Raw genomic sequence first — 19,577 nt, 5'->3', positions numbered from 1 at the left:
GTCCATATATGGAAGCTGAGCCCATTTTGAATTCACTGTTTCTCTGGTGACACAAGAAACGACTCATTCACATGTCTCCTTCCACACTTTTTACCACTAGCATTATTTACAGTTCTCATCCAGCAAACACCTGCTTTGGTAAATCAGTGTTTGATATTAAATGTTAAACCAGGTGAACTGCTGCTGATGGAATAAAAGCACAAATCCATGTGCTGTCTGGGGGCGTTCAGGAGAAATCTGGAACCAAGCTTTGTTCTCCAAACTAACTCGCAAGATCTCACATGCTTTCTTCAAAAGTGGGTACTGTATTTAGGTTTACTTGCATCTGTTATGGTGGGATCTGGAGTTTTTAACAATACACACATTATTTAAAAATATATAAATATTTGGTATTTGGTTCCATTGCCCTTAAACTGTATGACTTGGGACAAACGTTCTGGAGATCCGTCCACAAGCTTCTCACAATAGTTGGCAGGACTTTGGGCCCATTCCTCCTGACAGAACTGGTGTAATTGAGCCATGTTTGTAGGCCACCTTGCTCACACATGCCTTCTCAGCTTTGCCCATAAGTGTTCAATAGGATTGAGATCAGGGCTTTGTGATGATCACTCCAAAACATTGACTTTGTTCTTCTTAAGCCACTTGGTAACCAGTTTGGTAGTGTGCTTCAGGTCATTGCTCATTTGGAAGACCCATTTACCCCAAAGCTTTAACTTCCTGGCTGATGTCTTAAAATGTTGCTTCAGTATTTCCACATAATGTTCTTTCCTCATGATGCTCTATTTTGTGAAGTGCACCAGTCCCTCCTGCAGCAAAACAACCCCACAACATGATGCTACCACCCCTGTGTTTCACAGTTGGGATGGTGTTCTCAGGCTTGAAAGCTTCCCCCTTTTTCTCCAAACGTAACAATGGTCATTATGACCAAACAGTTCAATTATAATTTCATCAGACCACAGGACATGTCTCCTAAAATGAAGGTCTTTGTCCCTGTGTGCATTTGCAAACTTTATTCTGGCTTTCAGAAGCTTCCAAAGACATGGCATTATCATTAAATCCCTCTCTCATTATTATGACGTTTAGTAAATAGAAATAATTTTGGGAATCCTAATTGACCTAAAATGGGAAAAGTTTATTCTGATTTTATTTCAGACAGTGAGGAAAAAATGCATATGTGTCTTTTTATATAGTGTATGTAAACTTCATTGAGGGAGTCAAAGCATCTAACCTGAATATCATCAGTTATTCCACCTATTTCTAGACATTCTCACTTATTTAAAGTAGTAATCATTTTACTTTTAGCTACGACCCACAAGCTACAGGCTACCTCTGACAAATATATATCAAATCAATAGATACTCAATAATGGAACTGGTCATTTGCCCTAATATCAAGTTCCAGTGTGTTGAAGTCAAGACAACATCGCTTAGAGCCCCCTATATGTTCAGAATATATGAATGTCGCTGTCCAAGGACAAACATATATATAGATAGACAGATAGAGGGAAAGTGAGAGATAAATATAGATAGATAGATAGAGGGAAAGTGAGAGATAAATATAGATAGATAGATAGAGGGAAAGTGAGAGATAAATATAGATAGATAGATAGATTTGATGAAGCAGAAATGAAACACACAACCTTTAATGTATTTACTACACCTTTTTTAGCCAGTGTAGCTTTCCTGCAAACCACAGAGAGAGTGCTATGAATCCATTTCCTCCAGCCTGGACTGAGGGGCTATTGTTTGGAAGTGGAAAACCACCCAAATGTGTGTGTATGTGTGCAGTGTTCCTCTACAGCGCCCGGGGAAAGTGCACGCTCACTGACAGCCTGCTGTCACTGGGATTGTGTTGCACTTTAAGGGCCTTTAGTCAAGGACAACAGCTGAACTGCAGTGTCTCACAGCCTGAAGCCATCAGAGGCCCCACAGGGTCTTAAACTAGATTTTCAAAAAGGAAAGGATAGGAGCCTGCACATTGTCTACACAGTTGCACTAACGGTGAACTGTAGCTTTCGAAGACCCTTGCTTCTCACCAGCGTGGTACCTGCAAGGACATGTCCAGACACCTAGTCCAACTTCTTCTTTTTTTAAGTCTATTTTTCTATTCTATATTTGTACTAATATTTTATGCACTTTTTGCCATGAGAAGATGAAAGTAATGTGCCTCATGTAACACATTTAAAGTTCACAATTGAACCTATGAGACTAGATTTTGATTAGTTATGCTCTAGGGTGCCATTTCAGTCCAACTGTGTGTCTAGCAAGTAATATATCATAACCAATGAGTATTACTGCAATAACAATCCACAAAAAAAGAGCATGGAGGTAGTGAGTGCTGAAAAGGGCAGCTGGTGTTATGGGTTCAATTCTCGCTTTGGTTTCTGTCAGTAGGGAGTTTGATGTATGCTCCTTGTGTCTGCATGGTGTTCCTGTGGGTACTCCTGCTTTCTCTTCATACCTCTCAAATCCGCCCTCCCACCATATGGTGTATGGGGTTACAAAGGGTTCTTTGAGAGGCCACTGTAGATCCATGTTTTGTTCCTTACAGAACCAAACAGAACCATGTTTGTGAAAGATCTGACAGGTGAGTGGGAAGAACCTTTAATAGCTTTACCTGATTGAAAGGTTGAAAGGTTCTCCACACTCACGAATCTCTTTTACATACATGGATCTTTATGGACCCAAAAGCGGTTCTTCTGTGGAATCCAGGGGTATTCCAGGGATTTTGGGCCCCATGAAAAGATATGACACTGGGCTCCACTACTCTAACGGTCTTAGTATCACAGGACCTTAGATTGGCCATAACTGCAACCTCCCCCACCCACCATGAATGCTCAAAGAACCCTTTGTGACACCTTTATTTTTATAAGTGTAGGTGAACCAGCTGTGCTAAACTGCCCCTAGGTGTGAGTGTGTGAACCAGCGGTGGGGGTTTGTGGTACCCTTTGATGAACTGTTGGCCCTGTCCAAGGAGTATTCCTGCCTCGTGCCCAGTAATCCCAGAGGATAAAGGGTAGAAAAATGTCAGGCCAACAATATATTGCACACCAGATTTCCAATGCCAGTAGGTACACAACACAAGTTCAAACGCCAGTGATGTCAGAGGAATTTGCGAGAAGGAGCCCAGGAGCAAGAAATGCCAGTTCTTGCATAATGCTCCTTTAACTGAACTTTTGCGGTTGGATGAATGGGTTGATTCTGTAGTAGCAACATCATTTGTAAGCAGCAGATGTTTTTGTTTATTTCTAGCAGCGTTAGCATGAACTACGGCTTTAATAGCACAGCTGGACGAGGGAGCCGAGTCCCCTCACATTCATGAAAGTGTATTCACTAACTGTGTAACTTTGGCCCAGCAGTTGTGCGGTGAAGCCAGGCTCATTGAGCGTGATACGGAACCTCCCTCTTCTTGCCCACTGCTGTGGCCGAGCAGAGAGTAAACAAAGGAGCCTTTAGGCTGCAGCTCTGCAGGCGCTTCTGCCACGTTGAGGAGTTTGTGGAGGGAGAGTAAACAGGCTAGATAGAGTGGCTGAGCGGGACGTTTAGCTGAGCTCAGTTCACTATATAGTGAGAGGAACAAGACTGAAAGAGCAATGGAAGAACTGGTTCTGCAGGTACTGCGAATGCCAAGGACTGAAGAGGGTGTGAAGTCCAGCGAAAACGCAGAGTACTCCGGAGTGTGTGTGGCCTTTCTCACGGAGCTCAGGGCAAGAAGCAGACGAAGACTGTGCTGCTTTTGGATTTTGTAGAAGGAAGACTGTGGTGTTGGGGGTATTAGAGGAGGGATAGGAGGAAAGGAAGACTGCAAGAGAGGAAGGTTGTGGGTATTAAGAACTGTGGGATGGCTCCAAGAAGAGGAACCATGAAGAGTAATGCTTGAAGGTGCAATATAGGACTTTGAAGATAAGACAGGGGGAATTAAAGGAGTGTCAACAAATGGAGAGACTGTATATCAACGAAACACTGCAAGAATGGAGTGTTCAGGGTATTGTGTGGGACGGTAGAAGGTAGAGGACAAGGATTGCTGGAGCAGTTTTGGAGTATTTTTGGTGCAGGATGACTTTTAGGGAATTAAAGGTGCAATAAGGAAGACGTTGGCGGAGAACTTGAGAAGGCTGTGTTTGGATTTATGGCAGTTTCCTCCCTTTCCGTGAGCAGGAGAGTGCGCAGGAAGCAACTGCGCATCCTTGTGCTGCTCATTCCCGCATTCTTGTTGCTCGTTCTCGCCGTGCCACGTGCTCTCGCACCGGTCACGCAGCTGAACTCGGATCCAGACTCATACTCAGAACCACGTGTGACCCTGCTCCTCATGTGGTGGCCTCCGTTCGGTAAAGCACACACGCTCCCAGACTGCTACACGAGCTACGGCATACGCGGGTGCATGCTGACGCTGGACAGGCATGAGTACGAGCATGCCGATGCAGTAATCGTGCACCACCGTGACCTGGTGAGCGAGCCGGACGCGCTCCCGAAGCCTCCGCGGCCTGAGGGGCAGAAATGGATCTGGATGAACTTCGAGTCGCCCTCACACTCACCCTGGCTGGACGGTCTGGATGGACTTTTCAACCTGACCATGTCCTATCGCTTGGGCTCTGACATCTTCCTGCCCTATGGATACCTCCAGCGCCGTCGCCACAGCAATATTGTATTCCCTCCGATCGATCAGCATGGCAATGGCAATGGTCGTCGTAGCATCGAAGACCACTTTCCGGTGGATCGCAATGGCAACAGCAATGGGAGAAATGAGATCCATGCCTCGGTGGATCGCCATGGCAATTCCATCAACCTTGCAGTGGATCATCACGGCAATGAAAGCAGTCTTCATGGCAACAATGCCTCTCCTGTGCGGACAGTCCGCAGGCGGCGGGCGATGGTTGCCTGGGTGATCAGCAACTGGAGCGAGGAGCAAGAGAGGGTCCAGTTCTACTGGAGGCTTCGCCGGTATATCCGGGTGGACATCTACGGCCGCCGGGCGCTCAGTCTGATTAACGACAGCATGCACCAGACCATCTCCGGCTACAAATTCTACCTGGCATTCGAAAACTCCCTCCACACGGACTACATCACTGAGAAACTGTGGCGAAACGCCTTGCAGTCCGGCGCTGTGCCTGTGGTGCTGGGGCCATCGCGGGAGAACTACGAGCGCTTCCTGCCTCCGGATGCTTTCATCCACGTCCACGACTTCAAATCACCCCGGGCCCTCGCCGCCTACCTCATGTACCTGGACCGAAACCCAGCTCAGTATCGCCGCTACCTGGCCTGGAGGCGTGATTATAGTGTGCATGTGACCTCATTCTGGGCAGAGCATTACTGTGCTGCCTGTCGGGCTGTAAAAGCCAGCCGCAAGCAGCGGAAAACAATTCAGCACTTAGAATTCTGGTTCCAGTCTTGACGTGTGGACATGTGGAACAGTCGCTATGGGACCTTTTAGGCTGGATTTACAGGAATACGAAGTTATGAACATCTCAGTTGTGCAAATCGGTGCAGTTCAACTGGAGTCGACAGGTTTGTGCCCTGAAGTACTGCTGTCCTTCCCTGTTTTAAGGCCTGGGCCAGCTAACCAGCTAAATGCTATGCAGGGAAATTGTACTACAAGACCAGTATGAGGACTCTATCACAATCTAACTCAAATGATCAGCAGAAATCCTGCTGTAGTGAAGTGTAGTAGTGAGAATAACCAGCCATGACTACAAATATAGCCATTATGTTTACCATCCAAACCCTCCAGTGAACCGACACTTCCTCATCTATATATGGAGTGTTGATGATGGTACAATTGTGGCTAATCTGACTAAAGAAATTAATTTTGGGGGACTTTTTTTGTGCCGCACAACATCCCATTTAATTAATAATAATTTTAATGACATAATATTTTAAAAGCATTTTAAACTTCAAATTTAATACAAATCTATGGTAAAAAAAAAAAAAAAAAGTTTTTATAATCATAATCATATGGTTTTATTCACCACCACTGTAAACAATTCTGACCTGGTACGTTGCTCTAGACTGGTTAACATCATAGACATTTAATTATGCAGAGAATTTTTAAAAATTGGTGAAATTCCTCTGAATATGAACAAAGAACAGAAGTGTGTAAATTAGATGTGTTGCCAAAGTATCCCTTTAAAGGACTTGGCATACCAGGCTACGTCATGCATCTCTCCTAGAATGTTAATGAAACGTCCGATAGTGTCTGAGAAATGATCAGGTAGTGCAATCTCCAACTACATTAGGTAGTGTTTCATTTACTGGTTATTTATTTGTTAAAATCGAAAGAGAGAGAGAGAGAAAGCTGTTGAGAGCCATAATTAGAGTGTAAAAACACCTTTAATTTCCCATTTCCAGACTCTGCAGTCTTTCACGTGTAATGGTAATGATCTCAGATTGCCGTAATTGGACAGGAAACAAAAGTCATGTCAGGCTGTTACTGGAGGCTGGGATGATGAATCAGACCCATTATGCTCACAGATCTGTTCCTCTTCCCAGAGCAGACCATCTGTAGAAATATGAGGGATGGAAGTCTCATGTTGAATCAATTTAATAATAATTCTTTGGTAAATGATTCAACATTTCATGAAATCTCAAATGTAGACTGTTCAATCTGATTCTTCAGAAAGCAGAATCTCGTTTTCTGCCCTGTGTTTTCTCACTCAGTTTGAATCATCAGTTATTTGGTCATTGATTCAATCAGAAATGTTACCATGATTCAATTAAATTCTATACGAAATGATTTAATCAGAAATGTGTCCAAGATTCAAAAGATTTGAAAAGTCACAACAATCCAGTTGAGTCATTTAAAAAAAGTATTGGTCCCCATGGTTTAATTTAGTTCTTTAGGAAACTGAATCAGAAATGTCACCATGATTCAGCTCCATTCTTCAGGAACTGATTCAGTCTGAAATGTCACCACAGTCTTAATTTGATTCTTCAGAAAGCATAACCTTGTTTTCTGTCCTGTGTTTTCTCACCACAATTTTGAATCATCGTTATTATTATTTGGTCATTGACTCAATCAGAAATGTCACCACAATTTAGTTCAATTCAGTATGAAATGATTCAGTCAGAAATGTTACCCTAATTCAGGTTTAGTTCTTTAGGAAATGATTCATTCTGAAATGTCAACACAATTCAGTTCAGTTCTTTAGAAAATTGTTCTGATTAATTAAAAAAAAAAAAGATTCAGACGAAAGGTCACCATGATTTGATTCCATTCTTCTGGAAATAATTCAGTCAGAAATGTCACGACTCGGGTTGATTCTTAAGTTAACAATTCAGTTATAGTCACTATGATTCAGTTTGATTGTTTATAAAACAATTGACCCCTAGATATCACAATATTGATTTGATTCTGTAGGTTCACACGCTCACACACACTTGACAAAGCCTGAGTGTGTTTGAGAGGTTAAAGCAATACACTGAGATAAGGTTACACTGAGTGCTGTATAAAATGCTGTGAACATGTTTATTTACTGAATGGTGTTTTCATCATCTCTCTGTGTGAGTGTGTGTGTGTGTGTGTGTGTGTGTGTGTATGTCTGTGTCTGTGAGTTCAGTAAATTATTGCGTGGGCCGATACTGTCTGATCTTTCAGCACATCTTCACAGATCTACCATCTTCAGAGGCCAAAAATTCTATGAGCCTTTCATTTCTTAGTAGACTTTAATTACAAAGGCTGGTTAGAGTACAGTAATGGTGGTGTGTGTGTCTGTGTGTGTATGTGCACTATGGGTTTGCTATCTGTACATCACATGCTCTGCCATCAGAGAGCGACAGAACCTGTGTTTGGACAAAAGTATTGGGACACCTGCTCATTCATTGTTTTTTTCTAAAATCAGGAGTAACTGTCTCTACTGTCCAGGTAAGGCTTTCTACTGGATTTTGAAGGATGGCTGTGAGGATTCGATTGCATTTAGTGACAACAGTGTTAGTGAGGTTAGCATGTGGGATGATCATCACCCCACCTCATTCCCAAATCCCAAAAATCCCTAAAAGTATTGTATTCTGGATTCCAGAGAACACAGTTCCACTGCTCCACAGCTCACTGCTAAGGGAACACCACTGTTATGCCAATGGGAGGCATTCAGTGTGCGAGAGGTCCATCCTCGGGACACCTTCACTACGATGGCTCTTTGGCTAACTTTGAACATCCCACAAAGTTAGCAGTTTTCGAGATGCTACCACCCTTGACCTGGTACCCTATTATAATGCTCATTTGGACATCAATCAAATCGCATCCTTTGCCCATGACGATCGTTTTGCCCTCTGCTACAACTGACTGGTGTGCTCGTTCATTTATTTATTATTTATACATGCAGTATGCATCTGCATCTCAGGCAGAAGTCCTTGCAAATCAGGGGAGGTCATACTATTCGGATGTGACTGTGACAGTGGGAGCAGGGTGGTAGCATCTCAGAAACTGCTAACTTTGTGGAATGTTCTAGAACCGCCGAGTGAAGGTGTACCAAGGATGGACCTGTCGCACATTGAGTGCTTCCCAGCAGCTGAACAGTGATGCCCAACAGGCTATTGAAGGCAGAGGGTGGTGACAATTCTGCCGAGTGGTACGTAGCAATTGACGTGTGGACCAGTTAACCTCCATAACACCTCTATAACACCTTCCGTCACCTAATACAGTCCATGTCACGAAGTCTCGCTGATGTCATCTGAGCCAAGGGTGGTCATTATATTCTGGGGCATATTATCACATATAGGTACTTCCACATACATTTCACCATTAAATAATGGCACTTATAGGGTCATATTACATTATTATCATCATTCTTACATATAGATACCTATACAGTATGTATACACTACACACGGGACACATGTGTGGTCTCTCCGTGTGTGGAATGTTGTTTCCTGTCCTGTAATTACGCACATGTTCAGTCACATTGAGACAGGGCTGTGCTCATTTGCAAATGTAAAGCCACGTGTGCTCTCCATCTTCTGCATTTGCAGCGTTTCTGCATATGCAAATTGGAGTTAAGTGGTTCCTAATTATCTAGTCAAAGTGAAAGCGCATCATATCTTTCATCAAGCCACAATCAAAACGTCCATCACGTATGACACACACACAGACACAGGTGTAACAGTTACATGAAAACGGAAGGAACTTTCTAGCTCAATACGTTTGAATGTAAGTTTCCCATAAAAGACATTTGAAGGTTTTCTATGACTTAAAGCCTCCCCTCTATCCCCCTTTTTAGTTCTTCAGCTCTAAAGTATGAACGACAGGCTCTTCATGCAGGTAAACATCTGAGGCCATACGATTCCAGCGAGAGTTAAATTTCAGCTGATGATTGATGGCGGAGACGAATACACTCGCTGGCACACTGTTAGCGAGGTAAGGATGTTGCATGATCACCAACTCGTCCCAAAAGTACTGGATGGAGCACCATCCCTCATTCCAGAGAACACAGTTCTACTTCACAGCTCAATGCTGGGGGTGGGGGCACCACTGTTATGCCATTGGGAGGCACTAACTGTGTGAGAAATTGATTCTCTGCTTCACTACGCCGGCTCTAGAACGTCCCATCAACATTTCTGAGATGCTACCACCCTTCGTCTGGTACCCTATTACCATGCCCTTTTGGTCATCAGTAAAATCACATCCAGCAACCAGGGGGTGGTCATAATATTCTGATATGACTGTGACAGTGGGCGAAGGTGGATAGCATCTTGGAAACTGTTAACTTTGCAGAATGTGCTAGAGCCATCGTAGTGAAAGTGTGCTGAGATTGACCACTCCCATCGGCATTAACAGTGGTGCCCCATGGGCCATTGATGCCAGAGGGGGACTGCGATTTTGCTGAGTGGTACAGAGTAATTGACAAACCACTGTGGACCAGTTAACTGGCACACTGGACGTATGAGGCTAATGTAGCTAACATTTTGTTACCAAATTGTTACTAGGATCTGTGTTTTCTGGGGCTGCTAGGGTATCCAAGGTGGTTAATAAGATATTGGGCTATAAGGACATGCGCCGGTGTGCCTAGGTAGTTGCTTTAAAGTCCTTGCTGGTTTCTAAAATTTTTGAAGATAAATCTAAGATAAATTTGTTATTCTGGGTGGTTGCTAGGGTGTTATTCTGTGGTTTATATGGTATTTATGGTGACTGTTATAGTATTGCTATGTGGTTATGATGGCATCTTTCATGGTTGCTAGAGGGTTTCTAGGCATTTGCTACACTATATGGACAAAAGTATTGGGATAGCTTCCGAAATCTTATTCTAGAGAGTAGCTCTCTCTACTGTCCCAGGAAGTCTTTCTCCTGAATTGTGAAGCATTGCTGTGAGGATTTGATTGCATTCAATGGCAAGAGAATAAGTGAGAACAGGATGCTGGATGCTGATCACCCTACCTTATCCCCAACCTCCCAACTCATCCCAAAAGTACTGAATGGAGCACCATCATTCCAGAGCACACAGTTCCACTGCTCCATGGCTCAATGCTGGGTGGCTTTACAACCTTCTAGCCCATGCCTGGCATTTATTTATCTGCTTCCAAGAGTCCTATTTTATTGGCAGGATTGTTCTACAGGGACTAGATAAGCTGTGTGTGTGTGCATGCATTTGCACATCTGTGTCAGCAATGTATGCAACTTAAAGTAGCTAAATGCATTCATTAGAAGGGCTGTCCACAAACATTTGGACACACAGTGTATTTTGTTCCATGTGGTTGCTGGGGCATTGTTAGGTGGTTACAGTAGTGTTCCTGGTCATTGCTTAGGTACTTGTAGGTTGGTGAATGGGTAACTGGCTGTTGCTATGCGGTTGCTGTAGTATTGAAAATGACTGCTAGGGTATTGCAAGGTGGTTCCTATAATATATATCCTACATTCAGTTGCTAGAGGGCTGGCTGGTGGTTGCCATGGTATGTCAGGTGGTTGCTTGGGTGTTGCTGGTATATCCTGGTGTGGAAAGGTTTAGAGATGCTCCTATACCATTTTCTGGGACACAATAAACATACAATAATCATTTATTTGTCTGTTGATTTTTTATTTTTTTTTGTATTAAAATTCAACTATACTCTACAAACCAGATTCCAAAAAAGTTGGGAACAAATTGTGAATAAAAACTGAATGCAATGATGTGGAGATGGCAAATGTCAATATTTTATTCGTAATAGAACATAGATGACAGATCAAAAGTTTCATCTGAGTAAATGTAACATTTTAAAGGAGAAATATGTTGATTCAAAATTCCATGGCGTCAACAAATAACAAGTAGCAATAAGTGGCTGGAAAAAGGAAACTGAGCATATAACGAACAGCTGAAAGACCAATTAACACTAATTAGGTCAATTGACAACATGATTGGGTATAAAAAGAGCTTCTCAGAGTGTCAGTGTCTCTCTAAAGCCAAGATGGCAAGAGGATCACCAATTCCACCATTGTTGCGCAGAAAGATATCGGGAACAATCGCTGTGCGTAAGGGTCAAGGCCGTAAAACTCTACTGGATGCTCGTGATCTCCGGGCCCTTAAACGTCACTGCACCTCAAACAGGAATGCCACTGTCAAGGAAATAACAGAATGGGCTCAGGAATACTTCCAGAAATCATTGTCAGTGAACACAATCCAACGTGCCGTCCGCCGTTGCCAGCTGAAACTCTACAGTGCAAAGAGGAAGCCATTTCTAAGCAAGCTCCACAAGCTCAGACGTTTGCACTGGGCCAGGGGTCTTTTAAAATGGAGTGTGGCAAAATGGAAGACTGTTCTGTGGTCAGATGAGTCACGATTTGAAGTTCTTTATGAAACACTGGGACGCCATGTCATCCGGACCAGAGAGGACAAGGATAACCCAAGTTGTTATCAACGCTCCGTTCAGAAGCCTGCATCACTGATGGTATGGGGTTGCATGAGTGCTTGTGGCATGGGCAGCTTGCATGTCTGGAAAGGCACCATTAATGCAGAGAACTATGTTCAGGTTCTAGAACAACATATGCTCCCATCTAGACGTCATCTCTTTCAGGGAAAACCCTGCATTTTTGAACAAGATAATGCCAGACCACATCACAGCAATCACAACATCATGGCTACGTAGAAGAAGGATCCGGGTACTGAAAGGGCCAGCCTGCAGTCCAGATCTTTCACCTATAGAGAACATTTGGCGCATCATAAAGAGGAAGGTGCGACAAAGAAGGCCCAAGACGATTGAACAGTTAGAGGCCTGTATTAGACATGAATGGGAGAGCATTCCTATTTCTAAACTTGAGAAACTGGTCTCCTCTGTACCCAGACGTCTGTTGAGTGTGTAAGAAGAAGGGGGGATGCCACACAATGGCCTTGTCCCAACTTTTTTGGGATTTGTTGACGCCATGAAATTTTGAATCAACATATTTCTCCTTTAAAATGTTACATTTACTCAGATGAAACTTTTGATCTGTCATCTATGTTCTATTACGAATAAAATATTGACATTTGCCATCTCCACATCATTGCATTCAGTTTTTATTCACAATTTGTTTAGTGTCCCAACTTTTTTGGAATCCGGTTTGTACTTTAAAGGACAAAACAGGATTAGAGAAAGATTAAACCACACAAATCTATAACAGACTTCAGAGAATGAAAAAAGAAAGCCCTTTAAGCTTTGCTATCTGTGACCACGTTTCATTTTATGGTCAGTCAATGCATGACCAGAAGCTATGAGAAAGTGCATTTGGGTCAGTCCTGGCCTGCAGGACCACTATCAGTGTCTGCACTCATACATAATCTGCACTTTATTATCAAAGCATAGAAGACTATCAGGCCGTTGCTCTTTTTCGAGGTCGCTGGGCTTCTGTGGGATTTAACTGCCCTGGAGGGACCTTATGGAGTAAAAGCCAAGTGTGTGTATGTGTGGATTCTGTAACTTACAGCCAGCTTTAAAGTCTCGGAATATGAATAAGAATATGAATGTGAGGTTTATTTTTATGGCTGTGATCAAAACAGTAGGTGAACTCCACTGACTGTATTATTTACCCCCTTGGAGGTACTTCTGCACTGAAGCTGAAGACTCAATGAAAGCTCACAGCCCACCAGTGGTGCTAACTGCATGTCTGAACACACTCTTCAAATCGTGAGGAGGTCTTCAATAATTTCTCATAGACTTGCTGATGTGATTTCTGTCACTGTATGACATACTGAAATCTATAAACGCGGACTGAAGTATGCTGTAGGTAAGAAGAACACCCCACAGACATCTTCATAATTCAACCAGCCTTCACAACAAGAAGGATTCTGCAGTGAGAAGGATTCAGAACAGTGCATTGTGCTTCAGAGCATGCCTGACTGGTCAGTTTAAAAGGGCTTAAAATTTGTTTCACAGCTGGCCCAGCGTGTCCTCACGCCGAGAACATTGATTTGGTGTGGCGTGTGACTGCTGGCTAGCAGGCCTCGCTGCGTTGTGGAACAGGAGGGTTTGTTTTGGCTGAGTGATGTTTTGCCTGAGACCAGCTTTCATCTGGAGCTGCTTCTGGGTACGCTAGAGCCTACATCCTAATTCTTAGAATAACAATTTACAATCAGAATAGCTCAAAATAGTGTAGCTAAGCAGTACGTCCTGAATTATGTTCAAAACATAATGTTCAACCAGCAGCCAAGTATGTTTTGTTGGTCCGTTAGAAGTTCAGAGTCACCTTCAAAAGTTTGAAATCACTGTTCCGAAGTTTATACAATTTATACAATAATATACAATTTCAACGTTTATACTTACCTTTGAAGTTTGGAATTTCTGTTCAGACTTTTAAAAATCACCATTCAGAAGTTTGGAGTTACCTTCAAAAGTCAGGAATCACCATTCAAAAGTTTGAAATCACTGTTCTGAAGTTTATACTCACTATTTATTATATATAAGTTTGAATTCACAATTCAGGTGTTTGAAATTACCATTCAGAAGTCTTAAATCACCTTCAAATGTCAGGAATGACCATTCAGAAGTTTGAAATCACAATTCAGAAGTTTGAATTCACAATTCAGATGTTTGAAATCACCATTCAGAAGTTGAAAAAATCAACATTCAGAATTTGAAAAAATCAACATTCAGAAGTTTGGAGTCACCTTCAAAAGTTTGAAATCACAATTCAGAAGTTTGAAATCAACATTCAGAAGTTTAAAATCAACATTCAAAAGTTTAAAATCACTATTCCGAAGTTTATACTCAGCTTTGAAGTTTGAAATTTCTGTTCAGATGTTTAAATGCCAAGCCTGGGAATCGAACCCACAACACTGTTATCGATATCCCGGCACTCTAACCGCTGAGCCCCACTGCCACCACTGTTTAATAATGTAAAACAATTGTGGTGGCAGATAAATGCAAAACAATATTGTATTATGGTCACCTGTACAACTTATAGGTTTTATACTGAGTAAAAAGCTATAAAAAACGAACCAAAGAACCAAAGAATGAGGTTCTGATAAAGTTATTATTTAGAAATAATAACTTAGTTATTACTTAGTTCAGAAGTGGTGATTGCTGGTCAAAAGAGAAGATTATCTACACCACTGATAATCCAACCAGAACCAATCTAAAAGAAACGTGGAGAGAAATATATATATATATATATATATATATATATATATATATATATATATATATGTAGTTAGATAAATGTTCCCTGCCTGACACTCTTCAGGAACTCTTATGCCACTTTAGCCCCAATCACTTTTTTCCTTCTTTAGCACCAACAGGGGGCGCCAAGATCCCTCACTTCCAGAGCAGCAAAAACCCAAGTCCATAGAAGTCCAGCTCTAAACTGCTTTGACCTAAAGATGAACACTTAAACAATAATGTCAGTGTTTACAGACCATAATTTCATTCTTTAAGATCAAAAGAGTACATTTTGTACAGTTGCCTTTCGACACCAGATTCAAGTTGCACATTTCTGCACATTCAATTTGACCAAATATGATCATGACATAATATGGAAAACTGTGTCTTTTAAAGGAAAAATAAGCATTAACCATTGCATTGTCTATTTTCCCAGCTAACCACCATTGTCCATCTGGGTGAATGTAGCTGGTGAAATCAGATGACCAAAATTCAGTGTTAGGACAACGTCTAATGCCAACATCAGCTGATGTTGATATTTTGTTAGTTTTAAGCTGTGAAGTTGAGTAACCAAACTTTAGTTGTGAGGTGTAGTGACCAAAACTCAACACCTGCTAAACACAATGATGTTAACATCCACACAGTGTGAAATTCTAACATTGTTAGATGTTGATATGCTGTTGATTTTACATCATGGTGCTAAGTAATCAAAATTTCACATCTGTCTAACATTGGAGTTTGATGTCAACATGATTTTAACATTGATTTTAACTCCTCTGTTATTCGTAAGTTAAAAAAATAAATAAAAAGTCTTATTCTAAAATAATGAAAAATGAAAGTATTTACATATCTATTAAGTCTACAGCAGTGTACCCCTGCCAATTCCCACCAAAGTCATAAGTAGTGTATTTTAGCCTGCACTGGTCGAACGAAATGCAACCTACTGTAAATAATGTCTGTACATTTTAAGGTGAAACTGTCAAATCATGACAGTAATACACTGTAAATGCTAAAAAGGTTGAATACAGTTTCTGTAACAGTATATATATCAGCCAAAACACTCATTTTCATCTCCTTTCTGAAAAAAATACATTATTCCAATGCTAAATTTTCTTGCTCTGTGTGGTTAACAGAAATATTCTGTACAATTTATATGCATGCCAACATTTCTAGCTGTTTTGCATTACAATTAGTTCCCACAAGTTGATGTTCCTCAACAAGTACATGGAACTGAGTCAGCTCTGCTGTTTTAATAATACACAGTGGCTTCGGTGCATTTTATTATTGGCTCCTGGTATCATCTATTTGCATATTGGACGTGTCCCCACCCCTTCACTAATAACCAGTGTGTAGTCATTCCTTCCAGGCTACATTCTTTAGGGTGTACATTTATACTTTATATAATGGTTGACTTCCTGACCTCTGTGTTGAAGGATGTCAGAGCCTTGGATATTGGGCAGTGGTCAAGTCTAGCATTAACCCAGAGTCATTCTGTCAGTTTTTAAGTCGATAAGGAATGAAGGGATAGGACTAGAGAAGTTTGGTGCAATAGATGTTAAGGTTTGAAATTGGTTAACAGTGCATCTATTTTTTTCCTCAGTCTTTTACTGTAAACAAAACACTTGTATTATTAAATGTATTACTTTTTAATATACATTAAATGTATTATTTTTATATTCAACCTGAATAAAGCTTTAGGCACCTAAGCATATTGTTTAAAACTCTTTCTTTCAGCAATAAGAGAAGCTCCAGATCACACAGATAGATAGAACAGATGCAGCTAAACATAAATACAGTACAAAGGAAAGGGAATTTATCATGTTGACGAAAGTGGGTGAGATCTTGTGAGCTAGTTTGGAGAACAAAGCCTGGTTCTAGATTTCTCCTGGGCACAACCCAGCCCAGCCAGCACAGCGTGGATGTTTTCAATTCCATCACCAGCTCACCTCATTTACCATCATTTAGCACTGATTTACCAATCCAGGTGTTTTTGTTGAGAACTATAAATGAATAATGGCTATCTCTGCTACATATATCCAAGTGCAGCTCAGAGGGTAACCAGAAAAATGTAGGGTATGGGCCCTCTGATTGGTGTAGGCCAATCTCCCTTCACTCACTGGCGAACGCTCTACACAACAAGACACTGCAGATCAGTGTGAGGCTAAACAGTGACCACAGTTCAGATCAGTGTCTGATGATTTTTAAGTGGCCAACTCACTTCAGAACATCCCAGAGACGTTCTGCTGCTCTACGTCTCAGAACATAACTTGACCTGCCAAAACTAAGAACATTGGGAAACAACACACACATTGGAGCAGAACTAGGGATGTGTGTGAGCAGACCCGGATCTGCTGTGTAATTACGGTTAAAGGGTGGGAGCCCAGCAAATTCCAGGGCAGCTAAAAATGTTCCTCTGAGAGAGGATGAACACGTACAGTACCGCTCAGAAGTTTGGACACACCTACACACGAAGGATTATCCTTATTTTACAGTGGAACAGGGATCTGAATACATTAAAGCTTTAAAGAAACACACTCTGACTTCAATCCAAGCTATCTTTTAGTTTAGCTCTCTCAGCAGCCCCCCCACCCCGCCATCTTCATGCAGATTTTTATACTCTTGGTGCTCTTTGAAGCAGCTTTATGAGGAGACGCCTGGGATGCTTTTTCAACAGCACTGAAAGGAGTAGAGTGTGTGTTTCTGTATTTATACACAGACTGTATTTATGTTTACATAAATGCTGTATTTATACACAGACTGTATTTGTGTTTATTGTATTATATGTATTTAAATTCTGTATGTTTACACATATCCTATTTGTATATCATTTACATTTTGTATATACAGACTGTATTTGTACACACAGACTGCACTTATATAAATATTAGTTATTTATTATTTTTGTATTATTAATAGTGCTCTATTTATATTTATTTTATTTTGCATATATACACACAGAGAGTGCCCGAACTGGGGGCCAGACAAAAGACGAAACAGGAGACTGGAGACAGGACAAGAAGTTAGACAGGACCTGAGAGATGACAGGAGACTGAACACGAGACTGGATAGGAGGCGAAACATGGCCAGATGGTTGGAGCTGGGACTGGACAGGAAACTTTAGACAAGACTGGACACAGGACTAAACACAGGACTGGACACTGGGCAAAACTGATGACTAGACACAAGACTGGACAGAGGACTGGACAGAAGGCCGGACATGGGGCTTGACACTGGACATGAATGGGGACTGGATATGAGACATAACTGGAGACTCGACAGGACTGGACAGAGGTACCAGAACCAAGACAGTGACAGGAACCAAACCAAAACCAGAAACAGGGACCAGAACAGGGACAGACATTGGTATAAACATAGAGTTAGGCCCAGGACTGGCAAAAGACTGAGGTGCAGTCCGAGGTGCCAGCCTGGGCAAAGGCCGTGGTGCACGACCTGAGACAGACGAGACCGGAACCGTCATCACAGGAGTGGTGGGCACATTCATCACAGGAACAGAGGCGGTTGGCATCGCTGACACTGGAGCAGAGGCGGTGGGCACCGCTGGCCTTGGGGTAGGCAGGACCTTGGGCTCCTTTGGTCCAAGGGACGCAGGTATTAGCCCTGTTAGTCTTGCCCCTCCTGCCTAGAGGCTCAAGGCTAACCGCATCAAGCCTAATCGCGCCCCCAAAATCTTCCCCACTTCTTAAAGGGGGCCTTTTTCTGTGATGAGACCTGGGGGCTTCGCCGTCACCGATTCTTATGGCCTGAAATCGTGGAGGTCTCCTTTACCTCCCTAGTATAGCATACAGGCTGGCCAGGAAAAGGGGTCCGCCATATGGCGCAACAAGCCAAAGGATTACCTTCTATGTCCATTTTCAAGGTCTGGTTTTTCTGTTACGGTGTGATGAGCTTGGAGGCGCTAATGAACAGGTGGGGCTAAAACTGACAAGACACAAACAGAGTCATGTGCTTGGAAGCACATGGCAACAGAAAAGAGGCAGACATGACAGAACAGGGGCAGGCCTGACACATACACACCTACATGCAGCCACACACACACACACACACACACACACACACACACACACACACACACCTTCAGTTCCTTGTATAATGCTCTGCTGCTCAGTTTTCTGAGTGGAGTAAATCAAGCACGAGCGGCCTGTGGAGGAAAAGGACAATAATTACTCCCCTGATGGGCTGATTACTGCTTTAGTAAATGTCACTCACAGACATGCACACAGTTGGTCATTTGGTGAGTAGAGAAAAGATGGAACCCATGTGAAGAGTACATTTCACGTCACCAAATAAAAAAACAACAATTTTAGGTCTCTCTCTGTGTCTCTCTCTCTCTATCTGAAGGCCATGCAGGGCTATGAAGGTTAGCAGTTTTATAACAGGCACATGTAGAACTCATAGATGCAGAATCGAGCAGTACTGATATATATTGTCCTAGTCAAGAATTTAGTATCTGGTTCAAATATGAGAAATGCAATGGGAGAAATAACAGTGCAGTAACAGCACAACAGGAGAAATAACAATAACAGTGCAATAGGAGCAATAACAGCACAGTGTGCGCTATAACTGTGCAATAGGAGCAATAACAGCACAGTGGGAGCTATAACTGTGCAATAGGAGCAATAACAGCACAGTGGGAGCTATAACAGTGCAATAGGAGCTATAACAGCACAGTGGGAGCTATAGCAGTGCTGTAGGAGCAATAAGTGCAATAGGAGCTATAACAGCACAGTGGGAGCTATAACAGCACAGTGGGAGCAATAACAGTGCTGTAGGAGCAATAACAGAACAATTGCACTGTAAGCACTATAAGCAGAACAATTACAGCACAGTGAGAGCTATGGGAGCAATAACAGTGCAAGGGGAGCAGTCACAGCACAATGGGAGCAGTAACAGCACAGTGGGAGCAATAACAGTGCTGTAGGAGCAATAACAGTGCAATAGGAGCAATAACAGTGCAATAGAAGCAATAACCGTGCAATGGGAGAAATAAAAACACAGTGGGAGCAATAACAGTGCTGTGGGAGCTATAAC

The 19,577-nt window shown here is 42.2% G+C and overlaps 1 protein-coding gene across 1 annotated transcript; it reads left to right on the top strand.

Annotated features, from left to right (window-relative positions):
* Window positions 1-3,492: 3,492 nt before the first annotated feature.
* LOC140545800 (alpha-(1,3)-fucosyltransferase 4-like) lies at window positions 3,493-5,864 on the top strand. Its single transcript, XM_072668780.1, has one exon. The coding sequence runs from the start codon at window positions 4,129-4,131 to the stop codon at window positions 5,389-5,391; it is 1,263 nt and encodes a 420-aa protein (XP_072524881.1). The 5' UTR covers window positions 3,493-4,128; the 3' UTR covers window positions 5,392-5,864.
* The last annotated feature ends 13,713 nt before the right edge of the window (window positions 5,865-19,577 follow it).

This window comes from Salminus brasiliensis, chromosome 23 (genome assembly GCF_030463535.1).
Source record: "Salminus brasiliensis chromosome 23, fSalBra1.hap2, whole genome shotgun sequence".
Taxonomy (NCBI): Eukaryota; Metazoa; Chordata; class Actinopteri; order Characiformes; family Bryconidae; genus Salminus; species Salminus brasiliensis.
Note: the sequence above shows the minus strand (reverse complement) of the source record. Positions and strands in the feature narration are given on the sequence as shown.

Bases quoted from the DNA above. Each gene is read 5' to 3' on its own strand.
- LOC140545800 (XM_072668780.1), top strand. From the start codon at position 4,129: ATGGCAGTTTCCTCCCTTTCCGTGAGCAGGAGAGTGCGCAGGAAGCAA.